This window comes from Rhinopithecus roxellana, chromosome 11, assembly GCF_007565055.1.
Source record: "Rhinopithecus roxellana isolate Shanxi Qingling chromosome 11, ASM756505v1, whole genome shotgun sequence".
In the NCBI taxonomy this organism is placed as follows: domain Eukaryota; kingdom Metazoa; phylum Chordata; class Mammalia; order Primates; family Cercopithecidae; genus Rhinopithecus; species Rhinopithecus roxellana.
This window is the reverse complement of record NC_044559.1, coordinates 101,967,559-101,984,732: the sequence shown is the minus strand read 5'-3', so window position 1 is coordinate 101,984,732 and position 17,174 is coordinate 101,967,559. Positions and strand designations below refer to the sequence as shown.

Sequence of the window (17,174 nt, the reverse complement as noted above, 5' to 3'; positions counted from 1 at the left end):
TTTAGTTTTCTATCTGTATGTAATTAAATTCCAAACCCTTTACTGTTCTTGATAATCTCATATCTGAAGATGAGTTGACTATACAACAAAGGGGAAGAGACAGAATATTTAGTATCTTTTTGTCCCCAATGTCCCTAGCAAGTTCTGAAAACTGCTAGTAGCACTGTTTATGCAATATAAACTGGATTTGGAAAATACACTTCATGCTGAAAACTTTTTAGGACTTCGCATTTGGAAGAATTTACATTGATTTATATCTTCAGTTTAGGAAACTGTCAACGAACTTCTCGACTCTTCAGATTTTTAACTAAAATATTTTGTCAGGATTACCGTATCATTGTCCATGAAGGAAAAGCAAAATTAGCGTGCAGGTTTTCCTGAGAATTGTCTCTGCTCCAGTTTTCTAGGGTTTCCCAGAGCTCTTATACCAAAATTTAGTATTTAAATAACAACAGATTTCAGGTAGTGGAGAAATTTGGTATAATTTGAAACCTTTGTGTAACGTCAGCTGGACCTCAGCTCAACCCCTTAAGGATGGGTTTTATTAGAAATAGCCAACTGTTTTGTTGGCTTCTTCCTTGACTTGGATTTATTCCCTGACTTGGTATGGATAATTAACTAGAAAAAGATGTTAAGTCCTTGACCAGTGCATTTCTCTTTCCCCATTCTAATAGATAAGCTTTAATGTGTATCTTTAATGGATATTCTAACAGATAAGCTTTTTTTTTTTTTTTTTTTTTTTTTTTTTTTTTTTTTTTTAAATACAGGCTTCCTAGTGGGCAGCAGTATATATATCACCAAATCAAACTTACCTTTTACCAGGTTGATTTTATTTTTAAAAGACCATGATTGAGTCCAAGAGTCAGGGGATTTTTAATGTTGATTAAGTATTTTATATGTATGTAGCACTGTAATGGGCACTAAAAATAAATGAAAGAACAGTTCTACCTTAAGTGAGTTTAATGCATAATTTAAAGATACTTTTATTACACTTAAAATATTGGACGGTGTTTGCTTATATACTAATACAGTGTAAGCTGTAAAAAAATAATTGCAGTAGAAATTCAAAGCTGAAATTCAAAGTAGAAATTGGAGTTGAAGTTGGGGGATGTAAATATCATGGAAGAACTTGAGCTGGGCCAAAGGAACAACCATGATTCAAATAAGTGGAAATGGAAACTCTTCAGGTGTAAGGGAGCAGAAGATGGGTGGCAAAATTAGTATAAAAATATAAGTATTGCGAAGACTGCTTCCAGCATATCTAATGATTAAGTTGGGGAAGACAGCCCTATGAACAGATAATCTTAGGGAATGAATGCAGAAGAATGCAAGTAGGGGAGGGAAGAGTTGAATGATTGACCTATGAGTATAGCGTCAGCTTCAGTTTTCCAAATTACAACATCCTTGTCTTGTTCTCATCTTAGAGGAAATGCTTTTGATTTTTTACTGTTGTGTATGATGTTAGCAGTGGGTTTTTCATACAGACCTTTTTATATTTAGATACTTTCCTTCTGTTCCTAGTTTGTTGAGTGTTTTTAATCATAAAAAGCCATGGAATTTGGTCAGATGCTTTTTCTGCATCATTAAAGATGGGTTTTTTTCGTTTATTCTGCTAATGTGGTATATTACATTAATTGAATGTCATGTTGAGCCATATTTGTACCATTGACTACCTTTGTAAGTAATGTTTTATTAGAATAAAGTCAAGCTGAATTGTTTACATATTGTCTATGGTGGTCTCAGTGACAGAGACGATACCTAATTATGATAGAAACCATCTGGTTTGCAAAATCTGAAATATTTACTATTTACTCTTTTTGTTTTTATTTTTTTGAAACGGAGTTTTGCTCTTACCACCCAGGCTGGAGTGCAGTGGCCTGATCTTGGCTCGCTGCAACCTCCGCCTCCTGGATTCAAGCCATTCTCCTGCCTCAGCCTCCTGAGTTAACTGGGACTACAGGTGCCCGCCACCACGCCCAGCTAATTTTTTTATTTTTGGTAGAAGATGGTGTTTCACCGTGTGGCCAGGATGGTCTCCAACTCCTGACCTCAGGTAATCCACCCGCCTCAGCTTCCCAGAGTGCTGGGATTACAGGCATGAGCCATCGCATCTGGCTATTTACTCTTTAAAAACATTTTCTAGCCTCTCCTTCTAGAGTCATCAGTATAGATATCATTATTTAGTGTCCATTTAGAAGATAATGGACTAATCTTTACTGATCAACACTCTGTAAATTGCTTTTGTTGATACAGTTATGGTTTATCTCCCTGTCATAAGTAAGGAGTATAATCTGATTAAGGGAAGTTAAATGATGATTTTATGAAAAATGTTAAGTTTAAAGAATAAATTTGTTAATGTCCTTTCTAATTCAAGTTCATGGCTTATATTTTGAAATATTGCCAACCTCTTTTCTTCTCCCCCCATCACCCATCCTAATCTCTGATAATTACATCATTCTACCCTCTGCCTCCATGAGATCCACTTTTTATTTGTTTTTTAAATGACAGGGTCTCACTCTGTTATCTGGGTTTCAGTGCAGTGATGTGATTGTAGCTCACTGTAGCTATCACAGCTCACTGTAGCCTCAAATTCTTGGGCTCAAGAGATCCTCCTGTCTTAGCTTCCTGAGTAACTGGGACTACAGGCATGTGCCACCATGTCCAGCTAAGTTTTTTACTTTTCTCTTTTGTTAGAGTCAGGGTCTCACTATGTTGCCAAGGCTGGTCTTGAAGTGTTGGGTTCAAGTGATCCTCCCATCTCTGCCTCCCAAAGTGCTGGGATTACAGGCATGAGCCACCATGCTGGGTCAAGATCCACGTTTTTGACTCCCACATATGAGCGTGAACATGTGATGTCTGTCTTCTGTACCTGGTTTATTTCATAAAACATAATCACCTCCAGTTCTATTCATACTGCTGCAAATGACAAGATTTCGTTCTTTTTTATGGCCTAATTGTATTCTATTGTGTATATATGCCACATTTTGTTTACTCATTCATATGTTGATAGATACTTAGGTTGATTCCATTATCATGGCTGTTATGAATAGTGTTACAGTAAACACTGATGTGCAACTATCTCTTCAATATACGTTCCTTTCTTTTGGACATTTGCCCAGTAGTGGATTACCAGATCCTATGGTAGATGTACTTTTAGTTTTTTGAGGAACCTCCATACTGTTTTCCATACTGGAGGTACTAATTTACATTCCCACCAACAGCGTACTAGAGTCCCCCTTTCTCCTTCCTACAATTAGAGGGAGTAAGTGCTAGTGTTCAATAGCACAGTATGGTAACTACAGTTAGCAATAATTTATTGTATTTTTCAAAATAGCTAGAAGAGGATTTGAAATGTTTCTAACTCAAATGATAAATATTTGAGGTGATGGGTATTCTGATTATCCTGATTTGATCATTACACATTGTGTGCATGTATCATGATATCATATGTACCCCATAAATATGTACAGTTATTATGTATTAGTGAAAAAGGATATACCACTCTTCTGTTTTGCTAATTGAATTTTTTTTTGTTTTCATAGGTGTATGTGGAATTTGATGATCTTGAATGGGATAAACGAGAGTGGGTTAAAGTTTATGAAGATTTTTCAACTTTCTTGGTGGAATACCACTTAATCTGGGCCAAAAGGAATGACCCTAGCCAGACTCAGGGATCAAAGAGCAAACAGATTCAGTGGCCTGCATTGGTAAGATCTATTCCTGTTTCATTAAGCATTTTCATTTGTTCGTTAAAAACGAAAAGCAACAACAACAACAAAACAAAAGCCAGGTTTGGTGACTGACACCTGTAAAACTAGCACTTTGAGAGGCTGAGACAGAACAATTGCTTGAAGCCAGGAGTTGGAGATCAGCCTAGGCAAAAAAGCGAGACCCCATCTCTACCAAAAAAAAAAAAAAAAAATTAGCCGGATATGGTGGCACATACCTGTGGTCCCAGCTACTTGGGAGGCTGAGGTGGGAGGATCACGTGAGCCGAAGAATCCGAGTCTATGTGAATTACTGTCACGCTGCTGCACTCCAGCTTGGATGACAGAGTGAGACCCCATGTCTTATAAAAAAAAGAATAAATGAAAATTTAAGACCAAGAATTGAATAAAAGTTTAGATTCATCTTACTGATTTATAAATTAATATTTTTGAAGAGTCTCTGACGAATCTGGCAGAGATTTTAAAACACTGCCTTCATTTTGTTAAAACAACTTTAGTTGTCTCTTTGTTTAGTATTCTGTCAGCATATGTAGTTCACAAATAAGTTTATTCTATCAAATTAAAATATAAATTGGATTAAAGGGACCTGAGAGATAGTTGACTGTATGCCATGTGGAACAACTTTGCTGAATGAAACTTTGTCAAGTGGAAGATAGAACATACTTTGTATTAAAACATTTAATAACGAGTAATTCTTCTTGGTTTGTTAATGAGTAAATCATTGTGGGTGATAGATGTTTAATGTGTAATTATTAGGTAATGGATTAAATTACTTCTTGGCCGGGCGCGGTGGCTCAAGCCTGTAATCCCAGCACTTTGGGAGGCCGAGACGGGCGGATCACGAGGTCAGGAGATCGAGACCATCCTGGCTAACACGGTGAAACCCCGTCTCTACTAAAAAATACAAAAAAACTAGCCGGGCGAGGTGGCGGGCGCCTGTAGTCCCAGCTACTCGGGAGGCTGAGGCAGGAGAATGGCGTAAACCCGGGAGGCGGAGCTTGCAGTGAGCTGAGATCCGGCCACTGCACTCCAGCCTGGACGACAGAGCCAGACTCCGTCTCAAAAAAAAAAAAAAAAAAAAAAAAAAAAATAAATTACTTCTTATCAGGAAATGTTTCATTTAAGAAAATATAATAATTTTCAGTAAATTCTCTGGTACTTTGAAGAGTTTTATTTAAGAAAAGAAACAGCAGGTAAACAAGATCATTAAATTGTATTAGAAAAAGAGCTACATTCATTTAACCATTGTTATCTCTGTTTTCTGGCAGAACATCTAGCATGTAACAAATGTGCAATATTTGTAAAGTTTTCTTCTTATGTTACTATCAAAGAAATACTTTAAAAGCCGCTGAAACATTATTGCAGGTATTTGATGTAACTAATGAGTTTGGGTAGTTCCTTTCAAATTTTTAAACCTACAAATTAACTATTTATAAGGATAGCTTCTGCTTGCTAATAATTTTAATGCATATAAATTTTCTATTTTAGTTAATCCTGATGCTTTTCTATATAGAATAGAAATTTAATAGATCTGTTTGATTATTCCTTTTTAAGAAGTCGTGGAGATACAGGATTAAAAAGACAGGATAGGAAGGGAGGGAATAGAGTGAATGGAATCAGTGGCATTTTTAAAAACAAAATATGATATTGAAAGATGAAAATAATATCTGTCTGTGACCTGTAGTTTTGATAGGAAACTTTGCATAGCAAACTAAAGAAGATAATTTTATCCAGAGTAGGTTTTTAAAAATAATCAATGAGTATGTTGACTTGTTCATATAAAAAGTTTAAACCATTACTGGCATGATTTTAATTTTATAGACCTTAACCCAAAAACTGGATAAAATTTGTGAGTAATTATGAATAATTAGACATATAGGTGAATTTTATATGAGAATTCTCAAAAGCAAGAAGCAGTAGCATCAATAATATGAAAAACTACACATCAGTATCAGAGTTAAAAAATTAATAAAGCTTTAGAAAATCTTTGCCCTTTCTTAAAGGCAGTTAAGATTGAGGTGAATTTCTGTTGATTCATAAAATACTGATTTTAGAGATAATTGTTATTGGAAAATACTATTTAATGATAATTTTGTCATAATTTTACAAAGTTGTTTCTGTTGAAAACCTCTTAGCTTTGAAATTAGGCCTACTTAAACAATCACCAACCTTTTCTTTTTAACTTTATCATATACCAAAAAAAAAAGGGATGAAAAATTTGAAAAACACTGTGGTATAAAAGTAATAGAAAATTATATTTTTAGTCCTAAGAGATAACTTGTATATATTACATATATATAATTTTTGATGTATTTTCTTATGAAACATATTGTTCTGGTTCCTTTTTTTTTTGCCATACTATTTATTTTATTTTATTTATTTATTTATTTTTTTGAGACGGAGTCTCGCTCTGCCGCCCAGGCTGGAGTGCAGTGGCCGGATCTCAGCTCACTGCAAGCTCCGCCTCCCGGGTTTACGCCATTCTCCTGCCTCAGCCTCCCGAGTAGCTGGGACTACAGGCGCCCGCCATGGCGCCCGGCTAGTTTTTTGTATTTTTTAGTAGAGACGGGGTTTCACCGTGTTAGCCAGGATGGTCTCGATCTCCTGACCTCGTGATCCGCCCGTCTCGGCCTCCCAAAGTGCTGGGATTACAGGCTTGAGCCACCGCGCCCGGCCTATTTTATTTTGTTTTTTATTTTATTTTATTTAGACAGACAGGGTCTCACTTTTTCACACAGGCTGGAGTGCAGTGGTGTCATCACAGCTCACTGCAGCCTTGAACTCCTGGGCTCAAAAAAAAGTCCTTTCACCAGTAGCTAGGACTATAGATGTGTGCCACTATGCCTAGCTAAATTTTTTTTTTTTTTTTTTTTTTGAGATGGGACCTTGCTCTGTTGTTCAGGCTGGAGTGCAGTGGCGCGATCTTGGCTCCCTGCAACCTCCACCTCCCAGGTTCAAGCAATTCTCCTGCCTCAGCCTCTCGAGTAGCTGGTACTACAGGCGCCTGCCATCATGCCCGGCTAACTTTTGTATTTTTAGTAGAGATGGGGTTTCATCATATTGGTCAGGCTGATCTGGAACTCCTGACCTTGTGATCTACCTGCCTCAGCCTCCGAAAGTGCTGGGATTACAGGCATGAGCCACCATGCCCAGCCTTCTGCTAAATTTTTTAATAAAAAATTTTAATTGTGGTAAAATAGACTTAACATAAAACTTGCCATTTAAAAAAAAAAAAAAACTTGCCATTTTAACTGTTTTTGAGTACACAGTTCATTGGTAGTAAGTATATTCGCGTTGTGTGTTACCACTGTTGTCATCCAAACACAGAACTTTTTGCATTTTGCAAAACTGAAACTGTACTCATTAAAGAGCAGTTTCTTATTCCCCAATCTTGCTAGCAACCACCATTCTACTTTCGGTCTCTTGAGTATCTCATATGAATGTAATTATACAGTATTTATCCTTTTGTAACTGGCTCGTTTCACTGACAATGTCTTCAGGGTTCATGCATGTTATACCATGTGTCAGAATTTTCTTCCTTTTTATTGCAAAATAACATTCCATTGTGTTTATACACCATGTTCTTTTCATCCATTTGCCTGTTAATGGACAGTTGTGTCGCTTCCACCTTTTGGCTATAGGGAATAATACTGGTTATGAACATGGCTGTATAAGTATCTGTCCAAGCCTCTGTGTTCAACTCTTTGGGTGTATACCCAGAAGAAGAATTGCTGTATCAGATGGTAATTGCATTTTTAATTTTTTGAGGCACTTTCATACTGTTTTCCAAGTGACTGCACCATTTTTCATTTCTACCAGCATTGTATAAGGGTTCATTTCTTTACATCCTCACCAACATTTACTTTCATTTTTTTTTGGTATTTACTTTCTCAGTAGGTGTGAAATGGCATCTCATTGTGGTTTTGTTTTATATTTCTCTAATGCTTAATGTGATGTTGAGCATCTTTTCATGTGCTAATTGGCCATTTGTATGTCTTGAGAAATATCTATTCATAAAGTTCTTTGCCTGTTTTTGAATTGGATCTTTTTGTTGTTGTTGTTGTTGAGTTTTAGGATTTCTCTATGTATTCGTGATATTAGTCCCTTTTTAGATACATGATTTGGTAACATTTTCTCTCATTTTACAGGTTGCCTTTTTAGTGTGTTAGCAGTGGCCCTTGCTGCACAAAACTTTTGAATTTTGATGAAGCCCAATCTGTCTGTTTCCATTTGTTGCTTATGCCTTTGTTGTTACATATTCAAAAAATATTGGCAAATCCATGTCATGAAGCTTTTCCCCTTATGTTTTCTTCTAAAAGTTGTCTAGTTTTAGATCACAAATTTGGGTGAATTGATTTTGCATTTGGAATATCATGTAAGGATCCAACTTTTTTTTACATGTAGATGTGTCCACTTTTTCCAGCACCATTAGTTGGAAAGACTGCCTTTGCCCCAGTGAATGGTCTTGCCTTATAGAAAATATTTTGACTATGTATGCAAGGGTTTGTTTCTGGGCTTTCTATTCCATTCTATTGGTCTGCAGATTTGTTCGTATGCTGATACCAGCTCACTGTTTTGATTACTGTTGATTTGTAGTACATTGTGAAATCAGGAAATGTTTTTCCATCAACTTTCTTCTTTTTCAGGATAGTTTTGGTTATTCAGGGTCCCTTGAGATTCCCTGTGAACTTCAGGAGAGATTTTTCTTTTTCTCCAGAAAAAGGTCACTTGGATTTTGATAGGGATTGAATTGAATCTGTAGATGGATTTGGGTGTTAGACATCTTAATATTAAGGGCTGGGTGCTGTGGCTTACACATGTAGTCCCAGCTCTTTGGGAGGCTAAGGCGAGAGGATTGCTTGAGGCCAGGAGCTCGAGACCAGGCTGAACAATGCAGCGAGACCCCTTCTCTGCAAAAAAAAATAAAATAAGCTGAGTGTGATGGCTCACGCCTATAGTCTCAGCTACTTGAGAGGCTAAGACTGAAGGATCACATGAGCCCAGGAGTTCATGGCTGCAGTGAGCCATGATTGTGTCATTGCACTCAAGCCTGGGTGATAGAGTGATACCCTGTCTCTAAAACTACACACACACACACACACACACACACACACACGCACATATAAATATTAAGTCTTCTAGTCTTTGAACAGGGGTGTCTTTTTACTTGTTTATGTTTTATTTAATTTTGTTCAGTTATGTTTTATAGTTTTGTTTATTTCATCTCCTAGGTAATTTATTATTTTTTGATGCTCTTGCAAATGGAATTATATGTTAATTTCATTTTCAAAGTATTCATTATTGTTATATAGAAACTAGCTGGGCGTGAGCCTGTAGTCCTAGCTACTCGGGAGGCTGAGGTGGGAGGATCCCTTGAGCCCAGGAATTCAAGGTTGCAGTGAGCTGTGATTGCACCAGTGCATTCCAGCCTGGATGACAAACCAAGACCTTGCCTCAAAAAAAAAACAACAAAAAACGATTTTTATGTGTTGATTTCATATCCTGTTGCTTAGGTAATATCCTTGTCAATGGTGAAAGACTGAAAACTTTTCCTCTAAGATCAAGAACAAGACAAGGAATCCCTGCTTTTACCATGTCAATTCAACATAGTATTTGAAGTTATAGTCCAGAAATTAGACCAGAAAAAGACAAAAAACATTTAAATTGGGAAGAAAGAAGTAAAATTATGCCCGTCCACGGATGATATAATCTTGTACTTAGAAAACCATGAAGACTTCACAACAAAGCCTATTAGCACTAATAAATGAATTTGGCAAATTAGTAGAGTACAAAATATCTGCTTTTTTTTAAACATAGTTTTAGCTAAGACTGCATTAAAATTGTAGATCTTGCTTTTTTCCTTAACATCTATCCTCTACATTTCGCCTTTATGAGTAGTAATTTAAGATCATTTTTAATGGCTGCATAATATTTAATCTTACAATGACCCATTTCCTTAATGTTTGGCATTATAGTTGTTTCCAGTTTTAGGGAGCATTATAAGTGACTGGAATAAATACCATTGTAAGCCTTTCTCTGCATATCTGATTTTTTAAAATTTATATTCATAGTAGTAGAATTAATAATCATAGGGTATGAACTTGAAAGCCACAAAAATCTGTCTCCTGACACTCTTCACAAATGGTCTAAAGGTTGTACTGACTGCCATTGTCCTCAGTCAGTGTTGGGGTGTGTTTATCTCACTGATCACACCGTTGTAAGCATTAATTATTTATTTTTCAGTTTATCTTGTTTTGAAACACAAATGTTTGGCCATAACAGGAGTAGTTTTACATCCTAAGGGGATGCAGCATTGAATGTTACTCTTTCTCTGCTAATTGGTTATTTAAAAATATTTCGTTGTTTCAATTTGCATTCTTTTAATAGGGTGAATTTTTTTTCATGTTTATGAGCAATTTGTATTTTTAGTGAATTGTTATTCTTTAGTACTTATTAGGGTTTTGTGTTTTTTATATTTGTTATGAGCTTTCTTTATATTATTACAGATATTACAACCTTTTTGTCGTATTTCTTTCATAGTTTGCTTAGCCAGTTGTTTGATAGCAAGTCTTTTTGAATTGTATGTTTATTTTTAAAGTCTATACAATGGGATATTGTCATTAATTCCAGTAGTCAGGTTATGTGTGCTTGCCTTCCTTCCTTTTTTCTTTTGTTTTAGAAGATTGTAAAAATTAATAAAATAAACAAGTGAAATGGGAATGCTTGTTTGTAATAATTAAGAAAACAGTCAATTTAAGTTTCCTACGCATTTTGCAAACATATGCAGTAGATATGACTGAGATTTTATTGTTTCCTTTTTTGGTCATTAAAATTAGGCTTCTTTAAGGATGTCTATAAACAGCAATTATGAAGTTCAGCATTTTAAAATTCCTACAACATAATGAAATACTGTATCTACAGATTTGAGAAATTTGAGGGATCTGTATATGAGATGGCAACAGAATGAAACACAGTAGAAACTAATACTTTGTCTTTAATTTTCTATAAATTTAATGTTTCTGTGCACATGATACTTTATGTTCTTTTGTATTTAAACATGTTTGTATTATCTTCTTTCTAGTTGTTTCACTCCTCGTGTGGTACTTGTTTAATATTACATATCGGTTACGTTATCTTGTCTACCTCTTATACCTAGAAATGAGTGGAAACTGGCAGTGTACCTGCTGGTTCTTGAGATCATGACAAGACAAAAACAAATCCTGTTGTCTCATTAACATATTTTAAAGTCTATTTTTAAAAATTTAACATAATTGCATCTTCAACAAAATACGGATAGTGTAATACCCAGGCTACTTCTCTGGAATTGTCTGGTTCATCTTTCTTTCTAGGATATCAGTAGCAAAACATTTATGGGAGCACCACATGCAAGATGCTGAAGTGGTGTCTTTTTTTGCTTGGTCCTGTATAATCATAGTACCACTTGAGGCCATTCTAATGCTGTAGACTGAGGTAACTTGCATCTTCATGTAAGTTACTTAATAGATTGTTAAATTTTATTTACTTTTTAATAAAGTAAAATACTTATGAAAGCACATTTATCGGCACCAGGGAAAGAAAGTGTTGGCATTCATAATTGAAATCAACGAATCACCTACCTAACTGGGTTAGGGCCCTGGCTCCATCTCCTTTAGGAAAACCTTCTGTGGGGAGTGGGGCTTCGACCCTAACCCAGGTGGGCTGTAACACTGCTGTATTTTCTAAGGGGCAGAGTTTTCTACTACTATTCTGCTGGCCCAGCCTTCCAGATCACCCCAACCAGTGCTCCTATATAACCATCCTGTGCTCCTGTAGAACTTTTGTTTTGTACCTCTGTTTTAACAATCAGCACATTCTGCTTTGTATTATACCTATTTGTTTGCATGTCTGTCTTCCCTTAATAGATTGTAAGTTCTTTGAGGACAGGAGTCATGTCTTAGTCATCTATGTATGGTTCCTTGGAGTCTAGCACAGTGCTTTACCCATCTCAGAAAGTAAGTAAATTCTTATTTTAAAGTGATGAATGTGCTGCAACCCAGCTAGTGCAAAAGAACCCTACTGGGAGTTATCACAAGTTTTCTGACTGTTAACATATACCATACCAAAGGACAGGAAAGTAGAATCACCCAATTGTGGTAAAACTGTGAGTTACCAATTTTAAACATGTCAATATATAATAAAAAACAAATACTAAAAAGCTTATAATATCCATTCTCATCGGATACAAATTTGATTCCTGAAATCGCCAAGTAGAAAAATGTAAAATTACCTGAAATGTGTTATTTTAAAGATGTTAAAGGAAGAAACGGACATCCTCACAATTGACTTAAATATTCAAATCTTTGATAATTTACCTGAATTTCTGAATTGAGTTTTAGAAAACTCAGACTACTTTTTCTGAGTGTTGCTTTTTCCTTCATAGATAGGTAATTCTGATTCAACTGGGAATTGTGATCACATCATAAACATGTAAACTCTTAGCAATTTATTTATTTTAAATTATTCTCTTAGTGAGAGTGCTTTTTAGTTACTATCCATTCCAGAAGAAACTCCCTCAAAGGAGAGTAGAGTTCACTGCTCTTTGGGACAACATTACCTTTATATCCAACAGTTATATTGCCAAAGTTGATTTAGATTATGGCCTCAAGCAAATTTTACTAAAATGTGAAAATATGCCACCTTCCAAGTCAGAAATAAACTTTGGAGTATGTTCATTTAAAGAGTTTTTACGTATTTATAATTGAATTTCCACAATTAGAATTAACAGTTGCATGTCTTTTTGTACTTTGTTAAATAATGAAATGGAAGTAATGACAGTGTAACTTCAGGATTATTATTTCCCTACAAGGTAAAGCACTTTAAGAGATCAAATTATACATAATAAAATATTAAACTTTTTAAACGATAAACTCTAGTACTGGCATGTATTGCAACGACAAGTTCACACACTCATGTCTTGTGGATTATAAAATGACATTATTCTTTTGGAAAGTATTATGTTATAAGAACCATAAGAAGTTCATACTCTTTGATTCATTAATTCTAGTCTTAGGAAACTATGCTTGAAAAACAGGTTTTAAAAAGTGTATTCAGTTTAGCTAATGTTTGTTGCATACCTCATATGAATTAGACACTGTGGTGGGAGCTGCAGATTAAAAAAATTAAAGGCTTATGTTATTAGAAGAAAGATGTTTATTGCAGTCTTATTAAAGAAGAAAAGTAAAATGGAACAACCTTGATGTTCAGCAATTTGTGAATGCTGTTAAATTAATATTTTGGCATATTATGCAGCTTTAAAAGTGATAATTGTACAAACTTTAGGAAAATGTAGAGAAATTAAGTTAAAAAATATTAATTACATCGGCAGTAGAAATATGTATTTAAAAAGTGTTATAGACTGGGGACAGTGGCTCATGCCTATAATCCTAGCACTTTGGGAGGCTGAGGCGGGAGGATTGCTTGAGTCCAGGAGTTCCAAGACCAGTCAGGGCAACATAGCGATACCCTCATCCCTACCAAAAATAAATTAGCCTAGGTAGTGGTGGAAGCCTTGTAGTCCCAGCTACTCAGGAGGCTGAGGTGGGAGGATTGCTTGACTCCAGGAGTACAAGGCTATGGTGAGCTATGATTATGTCACTGCACTCCAGCCTGGGCAACAGAGCAAGACCCTGTCTCAGCGGAAAATATATATATTGTAAAGTAATGAAAATCATTATTTTACAATGGCGGAATTTTGCCTGACCAAAATTGTCTTTTCCCTAACCAAAATTGTCTTTTCCCTAAAAAACAAGTATTATTTCCTAGTAAATTGGAAATTTCATATAATGGTGTTATTCAGTATTTTACATTTTGGAGGTTGTCTTCTTCAAATTAGTTATTTTAGTAATACGTTTCTGTTGATGTACTTTGATAGGTATTATTTGTGTTTTGCTATTGCAGCATTAAAAAAAAATCTGTCCTTAATATACAAAGAATTAACATTTAGTAATAAAAATGACAGCTTAAACCATAACAAAATAACATATAATGAGGATTATTTAAGGCTTGTTTCAAGCCTGTCTGAATTACTTGTTTACTTGTAGATTTGCTTGGCTTTATGTGACCTTAGATATTATAGACTCAGAGAATGTTAGAATTGGGGGAAAAAATTAGCAGTTATCAAGGAAGGTAGCATAATATATTAACGACATAGACTTTGTAGCATATTTCTTGGTTCAAATCCTGATTCTTCCATTTACTGTTAATGTCTGGGCGAAATTAAGTTATTTATACTCTGTATGTCTCACTGTGTTCATAATAGTTGTATCTACCACACAGAGTAGTGAAGATTAAGCAAGACAGTATATAAATAAAACCTCAGTATAGTAACTGCAGTGAGTTTAGATAGGTGTACACTTTGAGAGAAACCTCTGTAAGAACACCCTCACTTCTGGCTTCAAGTTTCAAGTTTGAGACATTCCCAAAACCATCCTCAGGGTTGATAAATCACTGGAAGATTGATATAACTCACTGAGAGCTGTTACATTCATGCCTACAATTTATTGCAGAGAAACTATACAAATTAAAATCAGCCGGGGAAGAGATGTTTAGGGTACAGAGTCCAGGCTCTTCTCCTTGTGCAGTCACGTCCAGCATTATCTCTTTATGTCCATAGTATGTGAGTTTTGTCAGTGAAGAAACTCATCTGAGTCTTTGCTTTTCCGGTTTTATTGGGGCTCAAAATCACATACTCGCTGCATGGTGTAGCTTTGGGCTTTGGGAGGTCAGACTAATAACTTTAGTTCTCACTTCCTCTGGAGATCAGAATTGATACTGAAATGCCCAAAGCCTCCATTGTAGATCACATTGTTAAACTGTCCAGTGGCCAAAGCCTCCAGTCAAACAAAAACACTTGTATCAAGCAGGTACTCCTATGAAGCAAGACATTCAGTAGTCCTGGAGATCATCTCTCAGTTGCTGAGGTGGAAGGCCAGACATCTTTGTCTTCTTTGGTGTATAGGCTATGCCCTACCCTTTGGCCTACACTCTTAAAGCAAAGCGAATATATTTGAACGTCTACATTTAGTTTTCATATGGCAGACATTGCAATAGTAACCCTTTGAATATGCCTAATATTCAGGGGAGCCAGTTTTGAATAGGTATACATTTAAATAAACAGTCTAATTTATAAAGCCATTATGTACATCATTTTCTTGTACTAATTTAATTACTCATTTCCCCCTGGATTTACAACTATTTTTGTATCTTATGAAAAATTTGTGCAGGACTAGTGGCATAGAAATTAGTTGATGGGCTGAGCATGGTGGCTCACGCCTGTAATCCCAGCACTTTGGGAGGCTGAGGCGGAGGGATCACTTGAAGTCAGGAGTTCGAGACCAGCCTGGCCAACATGGTGAAACCCCATCTCCACTAAAAATACAAAAATTAGCCAGGTGTGGTGATGCACATCCATAATACCAGCTACTTGGGAGGCTGAGGCAGGAGAATTGCTTGAACCTGGAAGGCAGAGGTTGCAGTGAGCCGAGATTGCACCGTTGCACTCTTGGGCAACATAGTGAGACTGCGTCTCACAAAAAGAGAGAGAGAGGGAGAAAGAAAAAATGAAGAAAAGGAAGGAAAGAAAGAAGAGAAGAAAGAGAAATAAATTAGTTGATGGTTAGCTAATTCTTCCTTAGGCTATTCATTTTCCATCATTATTACATCTTGAAGAGGCTTTAAATTTCCTGATACCATTAGATGATCAATATCAGTATTATAAGATTTATTTTTATAAGGGGCTGAGAGTGATGGTTCATGCCTGTAATCCCAGCACTTTGGGAGGCATGGGTGGGCAGATCACCTGAGATCAGGAGTTAGAGACCAGCCTGGCCAACATGGCTAAACCCTGTCTCTACTGTAGTCCCAGCTACTTGGGAGGCTGAGGCAAGAAAATCGCTTGAACCTGGGAGGTGGAGGTTGCAGTGAGCTGAGATCATGTCATTGCACTCCAGCCTGGGCAGCTGAGCAAGACTCTGTCTCAAAACCAAAAACCAAAAAAAAAAAAAAAAAAGATTTATTTACATAAGGTAAACGAATCTTACCAACATTGTCACTTGTTACTCCATAGTGTGTTATGTAACAGTGTGATGCTGTTTTATTACAGAACAAATCAGTAAGAATTGCAGAGGAATTTGCTATGCCTCCTCAACAGAATTAACCCTTACCTAGATACTGGATATTTTCATGGATAGGTGTAGTTACAGTGGGCCCTTACTGGGTTATTTCTGAATTCTAAGTCATTTAAGAACAAAGCTACTTACCTTGTCTCAGTTCACAGGCTTGTGCTAAGACTGGTTTCCCTGTGTGCTGTTATATAGTAGGGTCTCCTTGTTTGTGAATATGATGTATTTCTTTGGTAGCATTTTCCTGCACAGAGCATTCCAATTTAATTATGGAACTCTTTTGGGTACTGCTTTCCCATGAGAATGTTTCTCCAACATTTCCTGGGGCAGTATATATATTTCAGGTTTTCAGATTCAGGGAAGCAGTGTCCGTTAGTGCCCAATAGTAAACTAATTGTCCCTCAAATTGAAATTTTTAGGTCCAGAATCCTGGTGGCTTTCCTATAAGCTCTAGTCTGTGCTCCACACAGGACTGTTGTACAAAGAATTTGCCCAGCTTCTATTCCATACTATTTGAGATTAACTTGGGTGGGCTCAGGCATTTTCACTGGTTTTCAGTTAGCATGTCCTATAAATATTGCCTGATAGGAAGATTTAGATATATTCTGTTTAAGTAGGGGAAACATTCCCCAGTCAGACATAATAAATATCTCCATAATGCATTCAGGTAAAGGAGACACACTACTGTACATAAAGTATGTTCAGACATTCTGATTTTAATCCGAAGTTTTACCTTAATCCATAAACTCTTGTGTTCTTATGTCTTTCCAGTATAACTGTAGCTCCTCTTAGGACTTCACCAACAGACTTGTAAGTTCTGTGCATGGGTCTCTTGTGGAAACATCTCTACCCTTAACTGTTTTATCCATTTAAAAGCATTTGACTCTGGGTCCCCAGCTAGGGACTAGCAAGGAATCCAGGCCTTCTCTTCAGGCCTTGTCTTAATTAGATTGCAGAAGCATTGGCTTAGGCAAGGTGAAGTTAGATTTTTCTTAATCATTTTTGCCTTCCAGTTTTTAAAGTTTCCTCAAACTAGGGTGAATTGCTGGGTGCGGGAGCTCATGCCTGTAATCCCAGCACTTTGGGAGGCTGCAGCGGGCAGATCATCTGAGGTCAGGAGTTTGAGACCAGCCTGACCAACATAGAGAAACTCCATCTCTACTAAAAATACAAAATTAGCTGGGCGTGGTGATATGAGCCTGTAATCCCAGCTACTCGAGAAGTTGGGGCAGGAGAATTGCTTGAACCTGGAAGGTGGAGGTTGCGGTGAACTGAGATTGTGCTATTG

At 36.3% G+C, this 17,174-nt stretch overlaps 1 protein-coding gene across 4 annotated transcripts in view; it reads left to right on the top strand.

The window, feature by feature from the left end:
* JMJD1C (jumonji domain containing 1C) overlaps positions 1 to 17,174 on the top strand; it is a 370,899-nt gene that overhangs the window by 141,997 nt on the left and 211,728 nt on the right. For all 4 annotated transcript variants that reach the window (XM_030941211.1, XM_030941213.1, XM_030941210.1 and 1 more), the window contains exon 2: positions 3,543 to 3,707. Coding sequence is in view for 2 of the 4 variants with exons in the window: in XM_030941210.1 (XP_030797070.1) it covers positions 3,543 to 3,707 (165 nt within the window). In the remaining 2 variants the exon portion in view is untranslated. The remainder of the gene's footprint in view (positions 1 to 3,542; positions 3,708 to 17,174) is intronic.